The sequence below is a fragment of the Varroa destructor genome, unplaced genomic scaffold, assembly GCF_002443255.2.
Source record: "Varroa destructor unplaced genomic scaffold, Vdes_3.0 BEIS01000001.1, whole genome shotgun sequence".
Lineage (NCBI taxonomy): Eukaryota > Metazoa > Arthropoda > Arachnida > Mesostigmata > Varroidae > Varroa > Varroa destructor.
The window spans coordinates 15,469,289-15,494,401 of record NW_019211454.1 but is presented as its reverse complement, the minus strand read 5'-3'; the positions used below and the strand labels follow the sequence as shown (position 1 = coordinate 15,494,401).

The window sequence follows — 25,113 nt, the reverse complement described above, 5'->3', positions numbered from 1 at the left end:
TCTGGCGTACATCTAATCATGTAAACAGAACACACAGTGTTGTATCTGTGTTTTAAATGGGCCAATGAAGAAACCGCTGAACTATCCCATGGAGCTAGTCGCATAGTGCATTAAAACAGAGCAGGCCTGTTGATAGAAGATTTAGTTATGTCGGGATTACTGGCTCGTGTGTGTCGTACTTCCTTCTATTCTGGCAGCATCCAACGGTATACAGCCCCTGCCATAGGTGTGTCGGTCGGGATGTTTTGTCGAATGGATTCGAAGCAGAAATAATACTAAGGTCATCGTGTAATAGCAAAGTCTGATATATTTGTTTGATAATTGGTTTCGGTACTGGAAATAGGTTGATTCATATTGGAAGCCCGTTCCTCCAGGGACAGTTGGCTTCTTGACTATTTAGAGCATTCGATTATTACAGTTTTGTTATAATAATGGCAGCAGTCTTTACTTAAAAAGACTAAAAAAGTATTGCAGATCGAAGCGGTTAGATAAGTCGTTCTTATTATGACTGTTCACTTTCCTTTAAAGTGAACAGTCATAATAAGAACGTGAGTAGAATCGACGGTAGCAGTACCAAACAATCTAACATGCTAGTATATTTTTGATCTTTGCCAGCCATATTATAGATTTACATTTGGTACTGTACCGTACTTTGCGTACGGAAAACGTAAACACCGAAGACCTTAATAGACGTATTACTATAATTTTCATAAATTGTTTGCTTAACTTATTTCGACATTATACATGTGACCCATATGTCAATTTTTTTAGCCACTTTCTTGTTAACATTTCAATTAATTGCAAATTCGACCACTTTTTTTTTCTACGTTATGTCCTGAATCTGACTTGCAGAAGTAATACCTATTCAGCTAGGTGCAACTCAGCAGCAGCTGATTGTTCGTGGGAAAAGCACAAAGCCGAAGCGTCGTAAGGTTCACCCATTTCATTGGTGGGTCCGAAAACATCGGGCAGAGGGCGACTATGAAGACTACCTTACAAAAGAGAACAAAAGCTTCTTGTTAGAAGAGGCACAAAAAACATATCTTGGTAAGGACTTGTCATGTTATTTTACACGTCCGGCCAATGCGGCTTTATAGCAGGGCCACGCTTGTTGCTGCAGATTTATAGAGAAACGTCTTTGGATTCTCGAAACGTCCCGCAGAATCGTATCAAGTGAATCGCATTTACCATATTGTATACGTCATTCGCTCATGCACTGAACTAATTATTTGAGGGGAGCGATATAACTGAATCGCCTTCTGCTCTCCATACACCTAGCGTAACACGTTGAACAGTAATTCGAACGTGTTATAGGCCCATGTAATAAGCTCTAATTACTAGTTATAGAACTAGTGTGAATCGAATTGCTCCATATAAAAACGCCAAAAATGCCTCCAACAGTCGTATTAACTAGCTCCGTATAGTTGCAGCTTAGTTATCTTTAAACCTTATATATATCTAAGTGACAGAGTAATAGTGGAAGGCGGCAAGGTAGCTTCGGAGTCGTAAAAACTGTTGCTTGTTAGTTCGCATTGACCCGCTCAGTTTTTCTTTCTTTTTTGGTATCACTTCATCTAATATGTTTCTCCTTTCGTGTTCGGCCTAATTTGATATTTGACGTTCGTATCGTAGCACCCAACGAGTCCCCGTTGCGGGAGGAACCATGGCCACTGGGTCAATGGACGGAAGGCGTTCGGCGAACAGGCATCATCGCGCGAAAGATTGGTGTCCAACCGATGTGGACTAACGATGGCAAGCGAGTACTTAGCACGCTATTGCAGGTATGCGACCAAAACGTTCTTGACTTTATCAAATCAGAGGACTTTGCTCACAGCCGATTCGGCTTCAAGTCCAGAGGCTATGGCGCACTCATCGTTGGCGCCGATTCACGTTTGCCGTTCAGATATACGCAGGCGTATCTCGATTTGTTCAAAAAAGCGGGCTGTATGCCGAAAAAAAAAATTACTAGATTTCTGATTTCGGATAGCGCTGCGATTCAACCCGGCACACCATTATTTGCCGGACATTTCCGTCCCGGCGACTGGGTGAATGTCTACGGAAAGACGATTGATAAAGGATTTATGGGAGCCGTCAAACGATGGGGTTTGAAAGGTAACCGCGCTACGCACGGATGTACAAAAAGTCACAATAGAGCTGGTTCTATGGGCAGTCGAGGCCGTGTCCTCAAAGGTCGAAAGATGCCTGGCCACGAGGGAAATGAGCGAAAGCTCTGTGCTGGCTTGAAAGTCTGGCGAATCAATCACCAGCATAACGTCATTTGGGTGCACGGACCAGCAGTGCCCGGTCCCACGAATGCATTTGTCTATATCTACGATTCGTTGTTTGGTAAGAAAGCGCCGACAGCCGAGAATCCACCACCATTCCCAACATACTATCCTGATCCGGAGAACCCGCTGCCAGTTGAGGTCTACGATAAGGACTTCCACCGACATGATGATTCGTCGATTGTGCTCGAAGAGGAGCAGCAGGTCAAGCGAGAGCTTAAGGTGAAGGCCAAAATGAAGAGCAAAGTGAAGGCCGGTGGCAAGAAACGATAGAAGTTGGCATATATGACATTAAAGCGAAAGTTGTATCTGGGGGAGAAAGTAATATAGGCTGTTGCAGTGTTTGGTCAAGCTATTTAAATACTAGAGTTGTGTTTTTAAGTTAGGGGACTTAAGACGGTTGGGGCATACATCAATGAAAATAGGTTTAATTGAAGAAAGGCAGGGGTATTTGAAGGCTAGGAATGCACATGGCCAGCTGTAGATGAAACTAATAAGCCTTTATTGCATAGAATAAACTAGATTTTACATTTAATCAATTGGTGCAATTTCTGATCTTTCTTCAGCAACTAAAAAATTCTTCTTTATCTCGTACTTAGGTTAGTAGTAAAACTTTTTCGTCTGTATGATGGAAGAGCCACTCTTACCCGCTTTCACAGTAAGTTATATTATGAATAGATATTTTTTTAATTTTCTCCTTAGTTCACGCTAATTAACATATATATATATATATATACACAAATCTATTTTCATCTTCATAATTTTAACTGCTGCATGTCAAGGCATTTCATCATTATGTACATCATAATTCATGACCAAAACAACAGATGTAAAATATTAGTAAAGTAAAGATCTGTAATATACCTTTTTAGTATTATAGTAGTATAAAAAGCATGCAGTGCGGATAGTCTATTGAAGATAAACCATCCTTATTACCATCATTATTCATTTACGAAAAATCAAATTCATTGGTCATGCAAATATCGTATATGAACATTTTACGTCCATAATCAATCATAACAGCAAAAACTTAGGACCCAATAAGCCACTTTCAGATAAGTCGAATGACATGTACATTATAGACTCTGAGATAAAGGCCTGTAACTACACATGTCTAGCGATGAATGTTCCGAATTCATTTTCTCAAGAAGCACTACAAAACACAGGATTTGGTATCTCTGCGCGAATAGCAATTGAGCAATAAATGGAACTTATATATAAATATAGTTCGATTGGTATGCTTCAAAGGTATCTAGTTATATGTATATATACCAATATTATTATAAACGCACATATACTGTCGTTAGTAGAATAAGCCTCAATCTGTTTTATGTATTCATTTTCAATTGATACAAATTAATTGAGATATATTTGGAGTGCGGCTTGGTTTGTTCTGTTCGAATCGATCATAGACTTCACGTGTGTCATTCTCGTTTAAACGGTCTGTAGCAGTACTATTGTCCAGTAAACCGATTTTTTTTTTAATAGAAAACAAAGTTGGCCTAGAAACTTCGTTACGTCTGCTTTGAGACGCTTGTCATACGCTGTAACATCGACGATTTGATTAATGGCAGCTCACGCAAAGGCCTTCAGGAACTCATCCAGAGTCGTTTCTTATTCTATTGTGCACCTTTTCGAATGCAGCCATTACTTGAAAACAAAATCTCTTAGGTTCGTTTCTAAGATGGGTACGCCGCTCGTATACGGTGTAAATCTCAACTTTCCGGACGTTATTATCGATGTCTTAATGGTGGCTGTATGTTGCTTTAGGCACTAGATTTATTGATGGTAGGTGCGTTTAGCATGCCGTTTGGGTCGATGTTAAAGGCTACCTCGATTGGAGGCTTTTCTCCAGCTACAAACTAGATGCTCGATAGAGCAGATTGTTTTATAGCCAATGCGCACTATCCTTTGTAAGCCTGGATAGTGACCTTTGGCTAACTGTCCTGGAAGTGCAGAGAACTTAGGAACGACAAACGGGAATTAAGGGGTTGCGTTTGACGAGAATCACCGTCACGCTCCCTGCAGTCTCGATACGAAGTAACATCAACGAATAATCGAGGCTGAAGTGATGATGACAGAGCGGCTATATGAATTACAGCCCAATACGTGACAGCCTCCGGATCTATTTAGGGGCAAATTGAAATCATTCTCGCAGGGACTTTCAAAACGCCGTCGCGTCATTAACTACGCATAGTCAGGCATGAAGATGTTCGAATTCTCACCATGAAGCTGTGTTGCGACAACCTTGTACTCGTCGTCAGAGATAACCAGTACTAACACATCGAATGTACCCTCGCCAAAGTCATAACGAGGACACTGCGATTTTTTGTCACGCGTTTATCGAATTGATAAGCTAAATGGGCTATCCTGGGCTTATTAGTGGGGCGCAACACATTAAAACCGGCAATAGTCGCCGTGTCATTGTTGGCCTTTCGTTGAGTATCGTCACACCGGGCCTTCACCGTGATAATAACTTTAAATACCACATAATATAGACAATCTCTACCGTCCCATTCACGTTCTAAAAGGCCATCAAAGGTATCCTTCCGGACAGCGATATTTTGCGCTCACCGGGATGCTCTGCTTGTATGGTGGAAAAACTCTTTTTGGTCAATTACGTCAAACAGCCAACGAGCCCGCACTGGACTATTTCGTCGTCGAGGCGACGTCCAACTAGCTTTCTTGAGTCGAAGATTGTATTGGACGTGTTTGCCTCTATCTGCTCTGGAGCTGCCTCACTGATGGGGCGTAACGGTAACGCATGAAGACATGATCGATTTCCTTGATTGTTGATAATAATTCCTACACTTACAATGAGGAACACTATGATGCATGAATGTATTATGTCCAGATCCATGCCAATGATCGGGGCGTTGAACGACAAATTACTGTAAATTGAAAGATGCTTAGTTTTCTTGGATATAAGAAATTGGCCTGTACTTACTACTGAAACACATTACCGTTTTTTTCTTACTTCGTTACCCGTTGTGTGCAAGCTTTTGGAGACTTGCTTACGCAGTGCCATTTAATGAAAAACATTACAAGTGAGTTTATCGCTAGTTGTCGTTAATATAAGAGTCAAGCCTCCTCTCAACTCAAAAATCATTAATAGCCGTGTATTTCGTAACGTGCATTGGTTGCTATATGCGTGGGTCAAGCTTTCGAGATATAATATCTTCTCTACGTGGGACGTATATGCACTTTTTATGGGTTGCTATGTCTTTGTTACTTTGTCTAAATGCACTTAAAGTAAATGAAATAGCTGATTGTGCCTGCTGAACATCTAAGAATATTCGCCTAGCATCGGGCGGGGGTACACTTGTTCTACGATCTAATAATAACTCCTATTGGTATCATTTGTTTAATAAACAAATTTAATAGACCAATGATATTTTTGTTGTTTTGTTTGTTTTAAAATTCACGTAAACTTAAAAGCAATAAGAAGATGAAAAGTCAATTATATATATCTGGTCTGCTAGTGCAATCTGCTTACATTCGAATATATCTTTTTCGTTACATTCGATTGAAGAGTAGATTGTCTAATGGTTTCTTTTTAATTCCTAAGATCTTTTCTAACACATAAACTAAACAAATCAATTTCATGCTACTAGTCACGAAGATCAGTCAGTATCACCGGGTTACATATAGATGTATAAACGTACATATACATCACACCGGTTTTATCGAGAGCCTACTGATTTACGTGCAACCTCTGGGAAACTATAATATCAAATGTATAATAATTCCCAAACTACTACGACAACAATGCCATGAGTCACAGAAAATGATATACCATCTTACCATAACGTTAATTAGCATGTAGAGATCATTCATTATTATTACCATTATTCATTATTATCATTAAGAGGTAATTATTAAGCGGAATAATATCTTCAAAGTCAATATGGAACTTTGGTGTCGTTCATTGTGTTTTAGAAGTAATAAACCGTATGCGGAAATGCCAAACTTCCTACCTCATACGCAAGTGTCCTAGCCCAGAAAAGCTTTGTATTTATAATTAGGACTTGAAAGTTGGCTGCTTTTATTGGCCCAAAGGGAAGAAGGAAAAAACAGTTTTAAAGATAATGAAAATAGTCTAATCGAAGGATTCAAATGTATTTATATTAGCTGTTAGATTATAATAAAATTTAAAATGTGTGGTAGTGTGGTAGTTTCATAGTAAATTTTATTTAATGTTATACTACGCAAACGATAGGCCCCAAGAAACCATACGGAGTAAGTTTAGTTTCGTCATCGCCAATTACTAGACACTACGTTAGCCACATCATCTAGCAAATTGCGAGATCTTCTTGATCCTTCAATAATTATGCTTTTGACAATTTGTATTCTCGATTATTATGTGCACACAGATATTACATATTATAACCTCACCTTCGTTCATCGCGTGATCACCCAACTTTTACCCCCTGGTTGTCATTGAGGCTACTTCTCACATTTCTGTTTCGCGTGCATGTTAAAGCCATACTAACGCCGCCAGTACGTTTAAAGGACATCATCCAAATTTCTGCCGAGGTCATCCGTACAGTGCCGCCCCGTGGAGATGCGCTCTACTGACCATACCAAGCACATAGGGCAACTTTCCAAAATCGTACCAGTCTGTGCAAATGCACTCGACTGCTATTGGTGCTTAGATGCCAACAAAGAGAACGCAATATACTAGGGCAGTAAATAGTCCTGACTTGGCTTGCTAGCCTGTCGAAGGGTTGGAACGGCAAACGTAGACCCCGGCCTGCTCGGTCCTTTATAGTTCGGGGCTACTCAGTAGAAACCGCATGTTGAACTGCCGTGCATGGTAGCAGACAAGGTCTTATCTACACATACAGCTAATGGTCAGCGTGGTAACGCGTTGATGTAACAACGAATTCAGAGTTTTATTTAGGAAAGAACAGGGCTAAGGGTGAAAGCTTCTGACTCACTCGGTTGGTAGTTTGTAATCCAGAGGATATGTGTTAGAATTATCGCAAACACTGGAGTTAGGTAAGCACCACCTCGCTATGGCTGTAATTAAACATAGAGAGCAGTTGTATTTTTCTCTGTTTTGATTCAGATCCTCTGCTGCATAATTTTCCAGTCCAGACCCAGAATAGTCCAGTCATTTGTTATGCCAGTATGTTAGTCGTTATCTGTATCTTTTCCATGCTGTACAGTTGTAACTACTCAGAGTAGGCACCTGAAACAAATATCAAGTTGTATTAAGTTTATTTGTCTATTAAACTAGCTAAAGTAAAAAAGAATCTGTTATTTGACAGTTTATGCTTAACGGTATCATTATGATTCTGTAACCTAAACCGTTTGTAGTCCATTTATCACAAGCACCATTTAAATAGGCTAACTTATTTAACGTGGGTTGCGAGCTTTCATATATTTTTACGTGATGTACGATTTTGACTTTATAAATAATTGATATTCAGTGAGTGAGAGTAGGACCTAGAAGAAAATTTGCTACTTTACTTTTTACTTTATTATTTACTACTGACATAAATGGCAGTGCGAGATTTGAGTAAACAAAACGAATTTCGAGTGCGAAATTCGATCGGACTTGATAACAACATCAAATAGTAGAAATTGGGTTGAGGAAGTTCGCTTAAAATAGTTTGTGTTAATTTGATAATGTATGACCGCGCTTTAGGCGACAGTCTCCCATATTTTGTAGGATTCATACCGTTATATTACGATACTATTAAGTAATGGATGTTACCGTTAATTGTTGTACAATGAAAGTTAATTAGGTTATTAATTATATTATTAATAGACCGTATACGACAATATAACAACATTTATATTTGATAGGTATAATTACCTCTTTCGTCCCGTGTGCATTTCAGTTCGTCACATTGCCGTTGCGCCTTGTTAAGTTGGCAGTCAGGATTTTAGCGGGCACTGTCCGCGTAACCGAAGAAACAGTCATATGTTTCCACTGTTTTCTTTTGATATATTTAGCTTGCTTCAAATAGAGAGCTCTCTGACTCACAAATGAAGTTTCTGGGCACATCATCATCATAATGTAATATATATAATGAAGGTCGTGAAGCCTTAACGACTGTCTGTTATTTCCATACCGCCAAGTTCTCTTAAAGTAAATCTCTTAAAAGAATATTTTCTTAGACACTATGGAAAAGAACTTGCTTTAAAATCGAATTCAGTCTAAATTTAGGGTTAATTCGTGTATGATCAAATAGAATTATTTTGACATTAAACTTTGACTTATCGTGTGCATCTGGCTGTAATCAATTATTACTGCTGGAACGTTGTGAAAAATTATTCCGCATTTTCCAGTGGTGCTTGCACTAATCATTAATGAATAGTAGTTCCAATATCCACAAAAGATATTTCACGCCTTGGTAAAATGATAGGAGTTAGTAATATGACCAAAATCTCGGCATAGGTTTTCGCTGCAAGCGTAAAGGCTAACGAAAAACGCCACTTACTTAGCGGATATAGATGGATATATAAAATATCCGAAGGGTTTAATGAACCTCAGTTTATTATCAAAGTAATACATGAAAACTGGGTAAACCAATCTTCAAAATATTGTTCTTACATATTAAATCCCTGTAGCTATTAATTCTAACAGTTAGGTAGATATCGCTGCAAGCTATGGAGGTTATATATGGCATTAGTTAAAAAGCTAAATGTTTTTTTTACCAGATTATATCGCCGGACACGGTGTATTCTACGTGAAGCACATTCGCGATTGCATGTCTCTATCTCGCATTTTAAATGATACGTACGGATGGTCAAGCTTGCGTAAGCTATGCTGAGACTAACTACTCGTTGCCTTAATATTACTGATGCCATTCATACCAATTTGGCCTTTATCTAAGCAAAGTCTTTGTAAGTATCATGTATTCGATAAAACGAAACGAATGAAGATTAAACGAAAGTCACCTTGCAAATTAAGAAAAGAGACAGCTTTAGACTACTTTTGACTAATTTTGTCTTTCCCTTATATTTTCATTTATTTATTAGGTTTGTTTATTTGAGCCCTAAATAAAATTTTAAAAAAAATTTGAGCCCGGGTATCCGCCGGAAGTCAGTTATGAGAAGACGAGCAATAAATTCACAATGTGTGTATGGTATGATTGCCCGTTATAATATTATACGGGCAATCTTAGATTTGTTTGTCAAGCAATTATATTCGCAGTATATTCGCGTGTCTACAGGGCGGTCACAAAACGGTTAAAAACAGTTAGCTGGATGGGAGACCGACAGCCTGCGCAATTATTATTTTTATTATTAAAATAGATGTAGGACAAAAATAATCCCATACATTTCAAATATAAAAAATGCCTCCAGCTTTAGGTAAATAGAAACTGCAAGTCTATGCATTTGAATCCTCCTCTCTTTCTAGCGGGTAGAATAGCGGTGCATATTCAAAAAAAACGCGCGCACTTAAACAACCTGAGAGCAGGTACATTAAACTCAATACTCTATTAGGTTGAGACTGCCTGTCTTTATGCTTAGATTTAAGCGCATTAACAGCAGCAGGTGCTGCAGCTAGATTACAAAGTTGTAATTTCACGTTGTTTTGAATACCGAAGCCACTCTTAGAGTGGGAGCTGAGACGCAGACGATAGGTTGATAGTCGCTTTGGTTAGTGGTTACATTACAAAAAGCTCAACAATATCACATCGACATATAGGTAAACTAAACATGTTGAAAAGGTTTTTAAACGCTCACAGCACGTAGTTCAGAAAAGAAAATAGGTAGTGCATCCCTATTTATCTTCAATGTCTCGCAAGGACAGCTATTCTAAACGGTGTTTGAAGTAAATGCTGCAAAATTCTGCTTTTTGTAAGTTCTAACCATGTTTGTTTGGAGGTGTGAGTGATTGGTATATATGTCCCCGAATCAGCTGATTCGAACCCAGCTGGTGAAAGATGTGCGTCAGTGGATCTACTTTGGATCCGATGGAAACAATGGATACTGTAGACTGCACGTACCACAGTAAAAGTATTTTATAGTAGTGCCGTATTTTGTTCGTAACGAAAAAACATGCTGAAATTATATGTAGTGACGCGTTTTCTAATCGAAAGCTAAATGAGGTAAAGACATCGAACTTTCTACATTCAGCGTGCATATTATGTAAATATGCTTGTTTTATTTTTTCTGTTTCTGTTCAGTAGGACCCATTCTTTACGTCGCGAAATCGTGTGAACAACACTTAATACGTCGTACATAAAATCACATAAAACCTCATCAAAAATAAAGCAAGTAACAGGAAAACCTCTGCAGCGCAATACACAATGGTCAGTACGTCTATGCGGCCCATTAATATTACTTTCGTTAATAATTACTGCAAGGAGTTCGACAATCTGAAGCTTGACGAAGACCGTTATCTCAATGCGGTTGGACGGCCTATAGGATTCCAATCGGATGCTAGATTATCGAGGCAGCTTGCCTATGTTTTGAGACATGGCGGTAACAGTGACGGCTTCGAGCTCCAACCAGGAGGTGAGTTTTCCACAAGTCAGTCTGTAGAAAATGTTCACAAGCAGAATAGGCAATAATACCCATGAGTCTTATGACGTATTATGACATCCGAAGAACGATACCACCTTATTAAATTCACTGAACCAAAGAATGAAAAAAAAAAAAGCTAAAAAATTCGCCATTGGCTAATTATTCGTTAATATCAAGCAGCTTAGTGCTTCTAGTAAATGAAGACACAAGGGTTGTCTTAATTCCAGGTGTCCTCGCGCTCAAGCCCGCATTTGCCAATGACAGTGTATTCTGTCAGGGGCTCCGTATAGTGCATTTTAGTCCCTGTAATTAGAATAGATCAACTGGTGGGCATCAGCATTGCCACATTAGCAAGCTTAGCAAGGTCATCACTTTGAGATCAAGTACCGATAACTGGTAAAGCGACTTTTGCATAAGACCTACCTAGGATTATCGAACGGAATTATTTTATTTTGAGTGAATTTCAACACGTTACAGTAAAACATAGTACTAACAGTCGACTCAAGTTTTATTCTTTACGGTAACTTCAAGACGCTACCAAAGTAAGGCGCTCACTCAAAGGGAAAATCCGTCAATCAATAGATGCATAGATATCAGCTTAAGTTAGCGCCTAATTGCACACGAAGTTGAAAATCGGCAGCCCCGTCTCCAAGCTATAACAGCTATCATATGCCGGGTCTGATATACTAATGAAATAACGCCTCCGTTTCTCAGCTGTGTTTTAGGTGATATGTCATTTGAGTAACACTCATATCTACCTCAATACTGTAACAACCTACCCCATATTTAGTGTGCGCCTTCTCCACTGATTACTGCTTATAAAACAACTAGTTATGAAACTGGGTGTGACTAAAGCTATTGTGACCAGGTCCTTTCTTTGGTATCAGAAGCTAAAGTGCTTCTAGAGTGGTTAACAAAACAAAAACTAAAATTTTGTAACAACCGTCATTGACAAATTTGATTCCTGAAGTTTTTGTAGGACCGTAATTTAAGATCTAGATTAGGGCAACCTAGGCGAAATTAGGGCGGTGCTTGTATTGCGTGTTTCCTGGTATCAAAGTATTCTAAAACCAAGAAAATAAGGATCATAGGGGAAAAGAATATTTATATCGTTTTTGTGGCTGATATGTGAAGTCCTTTCAGATTACGCACATAACAATTTGTGGTTTTCGCTTGGACTTATACGCCTTAGCTGAGTCCTTTGGCAACTTCTGCATATAAATCGTTCTGTAATATAACGACCTTACTGATTATAACAACGCCGCAATTAATTAAAATTTTCAATTGAGGTACCTCTTCTGGTACTAGACAGGCCTTTAACGAGGTCTGTATAATGAATAGTTTCAGTTATGTGTCCAAAAACCGCACTTGGGTGCCACAAATGCGTACTGAAAACTAAAAATATTTTTCGTTACGTTCTCCTCCTCAAATGGGGTGCTCATACAATTTATTAATGATCAGGGAAATATCATCTGATATATCTGGTAACCTCAACAACCAACCAAGTTGCTCTAGGCTTATTGACAGAGTAAAAAGCATTCGATGATTCACATCATGGTTTAGAAGTGATAGTTGATTTTTAAATGCAAAATCAAGTTAATGTACTGAATATATTATTTAGTTATCGAAAAACAAACTATTTTTTTAGCTAAATGCCTTTAAAGTAACATATCTCAGGTAATGCGAGTTACGTCATCTCGGTCAGTGTCATGAAGGAGCTGAGATTTTTGCAGGAGTAGACATACTAAATGCTGCAATAGCTTCACTCAAATCTGAACTAGAGCACCTTGAAGATAAGTATTTTTTGTAGAAAGGCATAAGTGCTATCTAAGCCCGTTAAATTTGTGCTGCTTATGGCCAAAATGCGTTATCGAAAGGAACAATTTACAAGATAGTCTTGTCGCTGTTGTTTTAGAAACTTCTATGCGAAAGGTGTTCCATATAGTTATCGACCAACTACAGAAAAACCTGATGACGTGTTTGCTATTTAAACATGACTAACGCATTGGTAACCACGAAATCGCCAAAGAAAGCATCTACTAATAAACAATTGTGATTATTTGTAAATAGCTATCTACAATTAATCTCGATTTTTGGGTGCTACATCAATCGACGCAAAATCATTCTATCATGTGATATGATGTGATCACATGATATTGTATGAGAATGCAAATAAAAAAAATATGCTTTAAGTTGCAAAGTCCAGAATGATGGTATTGACTCAGGTTGACGCTATGCGTTTAATGGCATTGTGTGAGCTGCTGCTACTTGACAAAGTGATTAATTCAGATCGCCACTGTCAATAATCACAGAGAATACAATAAGCCGTTGAAAAAATCGATCATCGGAATTTGTGATGAGAAAAGGCGTTATCTACCATCATGGCAGTGCTAGACCACCTAGCTACCGACAAAAAATACAAGAACTTCGATAGAAAATTCCAATATGTTTGCCATATAGTCCGGATTCCGTACCATCAGAAAATCGGCTGTTTCGGTCTTTGCAAAACCCCCTTCATAGTGTTACTTTTGTTTCAATGGAAAGATGCAGAAATCACTAGTCATGTTTTTCGCCCAAAAACCGCATAAGTTCTACAGTGATAAGATTATGTTGCTATCAGAAAGATAGTAGAGGGTCATCGATCAAAACGATAGCGCATATTAGGTAAGAAACAGTGTTTTAAGAAATATAAAAAATAATTAATCAATAAAATTTTGTTAATTTTGGCTTGAAAACGTTCAGTATTTTTATGACAAGTCTGTATTATTTTTGTATTGCTTTGTGAGTATTTCCATGAACTATGAAACAATGTTTTTTAAATTAGGGATGGCATAAGTACATTTTTTGTCGGCGAATTCAATGGATCTTTTTTGGAAGATAAGTTAAATTTTATATATGGTTATGGATTTATTACTGTCATTTAGTCAATTATTTGCGAATAAATGACAATGTATTGTTGAATCGAATGGCTTTCATAATAAAATGAATTAACGATCTAAATTAGCCCATTCATGTATCCAAGATTCTAGTTTTTTTTTCATTATTAACGAGTAGTCTTTAAACGACGGTTGCTTATTTTCATGAACCGGTACCATGTGCAAGTCTATTTTCCAGCTCGGCTGAATAAGATTTTTAATTAACGAAAACCTTGAAAAGTTTTTTAAAGACTTACGCTTTGATATCTTTGCCGGTTTAGGTTTCATTGATGTGGAGAAATTATTGAAACATCGACGTTTTCGTGACAAATGCAACGTAGAAGATCTCAGACGAATCGTCGCCCAGGACGCAAAACAGCGTTACCTACTCAGGCAGGATCCCCACACGGGTGTCTTACAAATCCGTGCTAACCATGGGCACACAATTCCGGTCGAAGATGACGGCACGCTTCTACAGAAAATCACAAGGGAACATGGAATCACAGAAGCTACTCATAGAACTTCTTCGAGCGCGTGGTACGCGTCGGTAAACAAAGTGCAATCATGTCCATACGCTAAATGAAAAGCTTAATTTAAGACTCTTATTCTTTACTTCTACATTCGTGCTCGTTTTTTTACGTAACTGAATTCCTGCTTATTTTATTTTTCACTTCCGTTTTTAAGTTATCTCTTTTACTATTATCCTTAGGATGGCCATCCGGCGCGAGGGTTTGAGTCGTATGAGGCGAAACCACATTCACATGGTGCCCGACGGGAAGGCCGACCTGTCTAACCCGCATCTAGCCAGCAAACGACAAAACTTACAGATTTTGATTGTCGTCAACGTATGGCACGCAATGTTTGACGGCATCGAATTTTTTCGCTCGAGAAATGGTATTTTACTATCCCCTGGTGACAGTAGAGGGTTCATTTCTCCTATGTATTTTAAACGGGTGATTAACGTTAGAACCGGTGAAAATTTGCTAGAGAAGCCACTGTCGACGGTTGTTCGTGGTGGCGGAGGCCCAACATCAAGTACGATATGTAACCAACAACAAAAGCCATTAGAAACAAAACGAACGGTTGCGAAACAGCCGTTCCCTAAAGGTAAAGGACGAAAACTTCTAGATACTAGCGATAAAAAGTCCAGGTGCACGAGTTAATTCATGCTTTCTTGTAGCGAATTATTATACGTGTTGTATAAATTGTAAACTGCTTCAATTTATTCTAGAAGCGCGATATCCTCACGCCAACACGCATATATATATATATATATATATATATATATATATATATATATATATATATAAATCACACGTTTTGTTGTTTAGAGACGCCCTTTATCTGTTTGTTAGCTTGAAGATAACTTGTAACGATAACAACCTTAAGAAAGGACAAGGCTAGTAATGTGAGCGACCCCAAGCTAATTACGAAGGTCTAAAATGGAGGTTAACTATATGCATGGGTTATAAAAAGATAACAAGATAGTTATTTTTAGCAAAAAGCTGCTTCTTATCCCTGGATAGTTAAACTGAAAGTGGAGCAAACACGCCGTGATGTTATTAGTATATCTTATTATTATTTTATTTTCATTCGAGTATTATAGTGATCGATACGAATTGTTTGATCGCCTCATCTGTGGAGTAACCGCACTATTATATCCAACCTTCAGGTAAGATCTGAGATTATAGAAGAAAATGAAGTAGAAGGAAAGTGAAGGTTGGATTAAGTCGCTTGAATCAGTCATTATACATTTATTGTAGAATTCAAAGTCTATTAAAGATTGTGAGTGTAACAGGGTGGTCGAAAGTAATACTCAACCGAGGTATACTGCTTACGTTGCGCCCCTGACAACCCAATGGACTTTTTTTACGCAAAAAACAGAAGTGTGTTTAGTTAATTATCAAAATACTTTTTATCTTCTTCTGTAATGTAAACAGCAGGACGACTGTAGTTTCTTGGGGATTCTTAAGCATGAATTATTAATTTGTATTCTGCCGTTTCAAACAAACCCCAAAATAAGTCCTCAGGAAGCAGAGTTTGGGCTAAAAATAATTGTAATCGAGAAATTCGCAGTGGTCGGTAACTACAGGCTACAGATAATTTTAATGTCTGTGATCCAAGGTATGTGAAGTTGAAGCTGCTCTGCCTTGCTAGCACATGTTCTAAATTATGATGTTCATTTTTACCAATAAAGCAAAATCAGATAAACGAAATTGTCTTTTTTTACGAAGCGCTATATGTTAAAAGCAACTGTCCATTAAATACGTTAAGACCTATCCAACAAATCTATCGTAACGATTGACATCTACGTACTCTTTGTAGATACATTGTAGCTTCCATGCATCTGTTGACACGCAGATTATTGGGTGATCAGGGCAATCTAATATGAACGTCTACGACGTCTGTGATGTGATTAGTAAGCCATTAGCGATGTCCAAGCAAATCGCTGGCAACGTCATAGACGTGGAATATTATTTCCTTCTACGATGGCTCCGCTCTTCGGTTGATAGGTGGTCTGTTAAGATACCCGTTGCTCGAAAAATAACAATTTTCGTCCACCATCCATACGCCGTCCCTATACTTCGTTCGACATAACTCCGTCACCAATCGTTGTCGGCATTAAAGCTAGCAAATTCTTTTTTTTTTTTGATAACCAGGCGTAAAGCGCCAATATGCGTTAGACGACCATAGACATGGAAATATCGTTATTACCGAAGTTCTCCATAGGTATAGCTCTCATGCACACATGGAAGCTGGACATATGTGCATATACAATAGTAAAATTCAATTGAGAATTGTTCACGACAGACTATTTGACCGTTGGCATATTTTGAAAAGTATCCCGCCATCAGAACTAATAGCAAGAAAATAGTGCTTTCAATCAGAGTTCCAGAAAAAGAATTTTCCTTCTATTTTCAAACTATTGTCAAAATAAAAGTCCAAAAAATTTAACTGAATCTACGATAAACATGAAATGAATCCATACAACGCACTTCATCACAACCTCAAATAATAACAGAAAAGTACCATAACAACGAAATTGAAAGTGTGAAAAATTAAAAAGATACTTTTAATTTTATTCCTGATTTCCCCACTCAACCCATCAACGAAAACATAGTGTCATCTATTCTTATCCCCTTCTTCGGTTGCCTTCTTTTTTGACTCTCGTTCTTTATTATTCTATTATCTCATGTTTATTGTTTCTGCGTACTTATTTAGTGTTCGGTGTTTTCTTTGTTTTTTACCGTAAATATACTGTAAGTAAAAATAAATTAGCATATGTAAGTATGCTGAAAACAGGCCGGTGCGAATGAATTTCGAAACATAAGTATTCCTGTAGCGCAGGATAGGAACGATCCGTCAACATTTTTTCGGTTGGCCCTTACTCCTAAACTACACCGGCAAATGAAAACACACACACACATATATATATATGTGGGTGTGTGTGTGTAAATCCATCTCTATTGGCGACGATGATTGATGGAAGATCTTAGCCAGAAAGCCACTTTAAGTCCATCAGTTTTTTTCAGCGACATGATGAGCGTTTTTCTCTGTGTATCGCTCGGTCGCTGAAATATGGATAATAGGTTCATACATGTTCAGATATTTCTACATTTTTCAGCTTTTTTCATGGCACTCGGTTTCCATCATTCTCTCTTTGTATCGTGTTCTCTCATATATTTTGGTATTCAATATTGTCATATCATAGTCTATTACTCTAGTTGTATTAATCTTCCCGGTATTATGTCAGTTCAGTGATGATCCTATATTATTATAATTACTGTTATTTCTTTGTACCTTTCCGAAATAACAATCCGAAATCCGAACAAAAACAGTACCCTCTCGGTACGCTACTTCCATGCTTAAGATAAAGTAGTGCTACGTTTCGTCCTCGTATATTGTGTTATTTTATATCATTCATATTTATTATATAACATATTTTCAATATTTGTTGTTTACACATGTTGACTGTTATTTGCTTCTACTAGCCTAGGTTACTGTATTCTCAGGTAGGGCTACTTGCAGATCGTATGCTATAGATTTCTTCCTTCCAGGTTATCGGTACCAGTATTTCGTTCGCTTTCGGTTTCATATTTCTATACAGTCGAACCGCTGTCGGTATCATATCAGTACAAGGTCTGTTGCGGTTTATGCTACATTTTTATTCGTTTGTCCATTTACTTATAATTTCATAAGAAAGATATATGTATATGTGTATAAATATATGTGTTAAATACTTTCTCTATGTGTATATATATTTGTTTTGTGTTTCTTTTATCGTTATGGGTATATGCACTACACACCCCTGTGTTTCAGTGTATATATATATATAATAGTGATATTTGTGAATAAGTATACTTCTCATGTTTTGTATATACTCATATATTTGTGTATATTCTTTTATTTGCTACCTAACATGCAGTAATTGTTTTACTGCTCTCACATGTTCGTATATCTGCTGGATCAGCCTCGGAGGTCACCTCAAATCTGTCATTCCTTTTATATGAAACGTTTCTGTGTTCGTGTCATTCTAATGCTTTGTTGAATCAGTTCACATACGGTAGTTCATGGTCGTGTCTCACACGCTTCACACTGAAGTATATATGTACTGCGTATTTTACTTTATTTTACCTGTATGCATGTAAATGGAATGGTTTCTTTATCTAAGTTTCTATCCGGTTCGAAAGCATCTTCTTCTCAAGGGCTAATTTTTGTGTTTGTCTTCGTTGATAAAATCAGGATATAGAATCTTTACCATTACAGAAATCACCAACAACAAGTCGACAACAAGTAATCGTCGGCTATTATAATAACAACAATAATAATAATAAAAATAATAGCTGAGGGTTTGCTCACTAGGACTGTGTTATAATCGTCAAATATAGCGTAACCATTTGGCTTATTCATTTCCTCCACTTTGAAACATAGGTGGTTGTAGATTACATTGTTGCTTATATTTCGTCACTATTTAAATGGTATTTACTTGTCTGTCAGAATCTTAATTCCGTTTCAAAATTACTGAACTTCGACAACCTATATAGGTGGTGGCAATATTCTGAGAATACATGTTATATTGAAGTAACTCTCCACCGTTTATCAACATATAGTTTTTGTTTAGTGAATGATACCGACATCAAATCTGTTGTCAGTCATAATGGTCATTGGAAGTTAGTTACTGGTGTTGAATGGTAATGAATGAATCGTTTTTGCGGCATCTAACCGTATTACTGCTACTACTAACGTCTTTTGAAATCTCCCTTATTTCGTCTGTCATGTACGACATCCACATATTTTTATATATTTATATAATATTTGTATATTTTCTACATATAGGCCGCATGTTATTATCATCTTGTCTTTCTACTTCTTCACAAATTCTATTACCGCCGAATAAGAAAGCTTTTGACTAACTGATGAAGTGTATATATATATATATAAATGTTTAGTTCCTTTTATCCTGATTTTTATTATGCAGCCTTCAGCTGCTGTTTTGACGTAGTGTTTCTCGAGCTTCCTTTTGTCGCGACCGCTGATAATGACAATGTGAACTTCGAAGTTTATGTTTACTGCTCACTAAGCTAGTGATAATCGATGCAGTAATGTGCAAAATTATATGTGCAGCTATGTGAGCTTTTAATGGTTACCTCATTGATTGCTTCGTATGTGTTTGTGTGTGTACATCTTTCATGATGGCGAACCCGCGCCTGATCAGCTAGGCTAAAAAAGTGCGCGCCTCGATCTTCAGATTAGCTTTGCTCTCTGTGTAAAGATGCCTGGTGCTCGAGCGACATGGCTCCTACGGTACAAATATGTTTTGCGCGAAGTGATTATGTGTAGTTCTTCTACCATTTTCCATATCAGTTGCAAAATGAGAGCTAAATAAGGACCCAAGTGGACCTTCCAGCATCCCAGTAGAGTCCCCTTTCTGTCTCCATTTGAAAATCATCATGAGTTACACCTGCGTCATCCAAAAAAGGGCCTTGATTATCTGATAGTGCCACACAGAAGGGTTGACAGCCTAACTAACTCTTCCGAATTTTACGTACGGCTCTATCACGGGGATAAGACTTGACGGCCTGTGACGAAATATACAATACAGCAAAGAAGCTAAGGATATCGGTGTAGAGTTCCAGCTCCTAATACCACTAGGTCGCGCCTGTGTATAGCGGGAATAAATGGCTAATTTTGTATCCTATCTATATGGCTTGTCCTTCTGGTAAGCCTGTTGTTTAAAAAAAAAAGGTATCCTTTGCCTCTACAGATTATTTCCAGTTTCTCGAACATAAATCCTAAATATACATAATGAAAATTTAACATTTAGCTAGCTAATATCGTGCTCATCACCAATGCTCACTCGATAGGTGATATTTAACCTGGTCTACACGTTGACACAGTGATAACTGCTCATGTTCGTATGATCATTACTGAAAATAGGTGACCCGTTATTTCAAGGACACGAAATCGTGCAAAACCCATTAAGTCGTCGCTTTTAATCGTCTGTATGGTCACACAATTTTCATTAGGTCGAGAACGAAGAAATGCGGTCATATTGAGAGCACAATAGTCAAGGACGATTAATAATTGACAAACTTTATAAATTATTCCTTTCAGTTCAGTGTGTCATATAAACATTTTCCATCAAATACACTGGGGCTTAACTTTGCCGCATAAAGTTCGTTTGATCCTCAGTCTGAGTGGCATATTACACGGGCATTAAATTTGACAATTGATCTTTTTGACGACCTTTTAGTTAATATTCTTTATCGGCATGCACTCAGTGTCGTTTCGGCCAGCTGCAATCAGCCACACCTCACCAATACCAAATAAACCCATTTGTTAAAATACATCTCGGGAATTACGAAATGCAAATCTTGAGTGCCGTACTTGGTACGGTGGTATCACACCGCGGCCTTCATCCCGGAATGTCCAAATTAATATACATATATATATGCATATATATATATATATATATATAAGTGTGTATATATGCAAAGTGTCATCGGCTAAGAACAATAATAAGTTAACAATAAATCTTTAATAAAGCTCTACGATGTTTTTTAATTTGGTAGAGAAGTGTGGTAAGATACTTGAACGTTTGTTCTTGACAACAAATAAATTATAGCCCTGAACTACATTTCCTCGTTCACGTACATATGAATAACCTCGAAACGTAACAATTCAACCTTGAAAACAAAAAAGTACAGGCGAGAGATATATGCGTGGTTTAAAATAGACGAATCTAGTAGCTGTTCAGAAGATTCGAGTACTTACAATAAGAACACTAATAGTAAAGATCACTATCTACTATTATTAATTACTAATTTAATTAATAATATAACCAGGTGATTATTGGAGCGAAGAATTAATTATATTAGGTAAAAATTGATTGCTATATAATTGCAGAATTTCTTCGAGCTACGGCTTCCAGATCCAAGAATGACAACACCAAACATTAGATTCGATAGATACATTCATCTCTATGATTACTGATACTAATTATTCAAGTTTTACTACAAGTTCATTTCGTTACGTTTTTCTGGGCGAGCAATAAAAGGTCGACCATGATCAACATACAAGCAACAAACTTAGACAAAAAAAACGGCAATTATGCACAAAGATCATCAACTTTGCTGTTTGTTTTTTATACACGATTTGTATTACCGACACTAACATCAGTTAGGTTTTTGCAATAGCGCATCGAAAATAGTACAACGCAAAAATGCGCGTTCGAAAACAAGCATACGCTCTGCATTAATACTATAAACACATCACTGTTTTAACAGCCATTTTGAAATCTGTTCAAAAACTTATGTGCGGAAATATTATACAGTTGTACGTAACGAGAGATAATATAATTTCAACGCTGGAATTATCTGGAATTCTAAATTGTTATATAGCGACATGCTACTGAATCATATATATAAATCTAACATTAATAAATAAACTAATCAAAAGTATAGGCCCACGAAAACAGCGCATAGGAGAATCTTGACACGAAGGTCATACTAGGAAGGCCCCGTATTTCGTATTTGTCTGATGTTGCCATTCGACCGGAGGGCATGCAATAGACTTCAACAAAATACTTGAGGATTTTATACTGTCTCTGCAATAAAAACCACCAGCGAATAAATACAGGCGTACGGTGCTTTAAAGTGAACTCGAACCTGTTCAATCCGTTTCAGCGTTTGTGATTAACTATGATTAGACGGGCTTACTTTGGTACCAGTAACTCGCTAAATAAATTGGCTATTGTGAGATGCTGTATAAAGGAATCACATTTTTCGTATCCTGATGATCCTTTACAAGCATATAACGTCTGCTTTATCGATCTCATTCTCCGTTTCAAAATGGGGTTTGATGTATTACGGCATGTCGCTGATTGCAGAATATATCCATAAACCTAACTGGCTGGTTTTTTAGCTTTCATACTCTAGGTTTAAATATATCTGCCTCTTTTCGTTAAAGTTGTTCAGACAGTTAATTTCTTTCACTGTGTATTTGCGTACACCCGGAAATGTCGGTGATCATTTTCTTTTTCTGTAATGATGACTTAGCCTTTACGTATCGACGTATTCTATAGTTTAATTGGAAGAGGGCTTCAGCCGAACTATTAGTTGCCCACGCCATCTTTACTGCTAGTTATGTTTAGCAGAATTTGCCACTAACATCAGTCATGATTCTATTCCCTACAAGCACGGTTGCCTCTAGAAAATCTGTTTCTTCCGCTCGAAAAAACGGACGCGGATGCGGAGATCCGTAACGTAAAGCGGCTACTTATTCACACACACCTTTTTGCGTCTTCGGGTTGACGCTTTCATGTATGCTACCCAAATGTTCGTACGCGATGGGCGTTATTGCCCTTAAACAATCCACCGTCATAAGGATTCCACTGACTTCCAACAGCTTCCATTCTTTCCAATAGTTGGGCGGGACACAATTGCATAATGATGCACGTTAGAGCTGTGGTGACAGCTGCAGTTGTGACTTCCTATTTGCCATATAGATTTTTTTCATCTCTTGCCTCGTTTTTACACAACACATCTATTCATTTTATCGTGTGTCTACTTTTTGTTTAAAGTTCCCAGTCTACTTTGCTATCTAAGCTTCTTCCCTAAACGTCATATGGTTACCACGATAATAAATAATTGGTGTGCCTAGTACGAGCCTCTTCATTACTACAGTTTGTGTGAGGCTCGCTGCTGTCCTTGTCTTCATTACAGGTATCTAAATCCTGACCACTGGGTCGCAAGGAGTCGTCAAGACATTTGTGCAATTCATTGTTATCAATCACAACGTTGTACGCATTCGTGACACAGGAATCAATATGTTTTGCTTCAACTACCAGCGAAGACTGCGTTGTTAATCTGGCGGGATTAAGACCCGTGTTGCTGTATAGGACCGCCAGCTGTACGCACGAGACAATTAGAATCATTGGTGGTAATAACACAGTCGAAAAAGAGGATCTATGGTAGCACGCATCTATAAAAACACGTAAAACATTTATTTGTCTAAAATATCATATGCAGTTCGTCCCATCAAAAATCGGAGGAAATCTCTTTGAAACCTCACAAGGAAGCTTTTTCAAGAAAGTTCAATTCGATTAAAAAGACCACTCGATTGGGTCATATTTTATTATGATCAGCATAAAAATGCGTATGTTTTTTCGTCATGTTTTCTAATCCCGTACACCTGGCGACCCTATTCACTTTCGGTCGTTACTTCCCGCGTAGAAAAGGTCAGGTGTCATTATAGAATAGTATGAGCTGTAATATTTTCTAGTAATAATCACTTGTAGCCGCTGATTGATGGGTGCCGTATTCAGTAACGGCATTTCACGCGTCACGTACTAATACGCTAGTGGTGATTTCATCTAGCGCTCGTCCTTAATCATCGAAGGCCTTTGGTATCTCATTTTTTGTGTGCCCCAGCCTCGTCACCTATAGATATATAATTGGCCTACATTGATGGATCATAGGCTTTGGAACCTCTGCCCTTAAATGTTACAATTAAATATACGTATATGTTTGTGAAAGTTCTCCTCGGCTTTCATTGAATAGGCCGGATCTTCTGAGCTAAAGCTGTTAAGTGGGGATAGGATCCTAATTACCCGAACGTGTTTGAGTTGTGCAGTAATTGGCTGATATCTCATTAGTTCACTAGTACGAACTCTTCTGCTATGATGTCACCACATCGTCTGCTCAGCTGCTTGCCGTCGACAGTGACAGAAAGCAGGCGTGGCATACGCGAACGCTTTTTTCTGCGTCGATTCGGCTGATCTGTGCCTCGTAACGGCTGCATTTAGCACAGAACAGTTGGCCACAGTTCCTAGACGAGATACACACCGTGAGCAATAGATAAAAACAAGGCGACAACAAACATTAAAAGTCACGATAAGAGTCGTAATGTAGTTTGAAAAATCATCCATATTGTAGCTTCACTGTACAGTAAACAACGTTCGTTAATGTGAATGCTTCACTTTATAGAATATTTTATTATTATACCCTTAAGGATCTTAAATTAATTCTTATTTTCATCTATATACATATATATATCTGTATTTTTTTTGCCATATATATAGAGTTTTGCTACATACCGGCAGTGGTGCCTCCTTTCGGTAAGCGAGAACTTCACCTGACACAAGGGATTGCTGCATTGTTCCGCTGTATCGTCTCGCACCCAGTGGTCAGAACGTGCTCCGGTCTCGCTCGAAACACTCCACTGGAACACCCGGCCACGCGCGTCTCCGACATACACGTGCCGATGGTCCCTGGAGATTCCCACAGCAGTCACCGCCGCCGGCTCTTTATTATCCTGAAAAAGGCATGTGAGAAACAATGCAGAAATTGTCGTCCAACTATTACGAAGTATTTTTGTTTTTCCTATCAGCTTATTAAAAGAAGATCAGACGTGAGATTATTTCAAAATTCGGGCCCAAAAATGTCATAGGCACGATTGCCGCTGACGTAGTTCAGACAATAATAGGAAATAGTTGTAGTGGTATTATGTAAAGCTGAGTTTGGGAGAATTCGTTTAATATGTTTGTGAATGACGGTTATCGCTTACCGGTCGCTCGAATGCCGTATGCATGGTGAGTTTGCCTCGAAGCACGATCGAGGTGCCTTCCTGGTCGACTGCAAGTGACCACATTCGAAGAACGCCATCGGAAGATCCAGTCATAATGACATTGTCTTTATCCCATTCGTTCAATTGAGAGAAGCTCACACAAAGAATTTGTTGGCCACGGGCCTGACCAGCTGTTAATGATGCCGCGGTGTCAACATGCGCAATTGGCACCCCGTTCACGTTGTAAATATATAGTCTAGTGGCGGCACAAGCGGCAATATCGCCTGTGGAACCACAAAAAAACCATGTTTTATTCAACGCTAATATTGATCGCATAAAAGGCCTACCGATTGTGGCCG

The 25,113-nt window shown here is 38.1% G+C and overlaps 2 protein-coding genes across 7 annotated transcripts in view; one reads left to right on the top strand and one right to left on the bottom strand.

Annotated features, from left to right (window-relative positions):
* On the top strand, nt 1-15,903 carry LOC111243061 (uncharacterized). 2 transcript variants are annotated; one of them, XM_022788096.2, is made up of 6 exons: nt 1-226; nt 853-1,047; nt 1,633-1,781; nt 10,613-10,763; nt 13,969-14,224; nt 14,397-15,903. In XM_022788096.2, exons 1-6 carry the CDS (start codon nt 148-150, stop codon nt 14,848-14,850), a joined length of 1,284 nt encoding a protein of 427 aa, XP_022643831.2. In that variant the 5' UTR covers nt 1-147; the 3' UTR covers nt 14,851-15,903. The 2 variants fall into 2 exon arrangements, with proteins under 2 accessions (XP_022643831.2, XP_086840463.1); XM_086984337.1 differs by having other exon boundaries at nt 14,372-14,512.
* bchs (WD repeat and FYVE domain containing 3 bchs) overlaps nt 10,436-25,113 on the bottom strand; it is a 71,304-nt gene continuing 56,626 nt past the window's right edge. For 2 of the 5 annotated variants that reach the window (XM_022788079.2, XM_086984286.1), the window contains exons 26-28: nt 24,755-25,038; nt 24,285-24,502; nt 16,738-24,016 (exon numbers count right to left, since the gene is read on the bottom strand). In XM_022788079.2, coding sequence (XP_022643814.1) covers nt 23,890-24,016; nt 24,285-24,502; nt 24,755-25,038 — 629 coding nt within the window. In that variant the 3' untranslated portion in view covers nt 16,738-23,889. Of the gene's footprint in view, nt 10,785-13,944; nt 24,017-24,284; nt 24,503-24,754; nt 25,039-25,113 lie in introns of those variants that run through there. The other 3 variants (XR_002670288.2, XR_015324287.1, XR_002670287.2) reach the window with 3 other exon arrangements.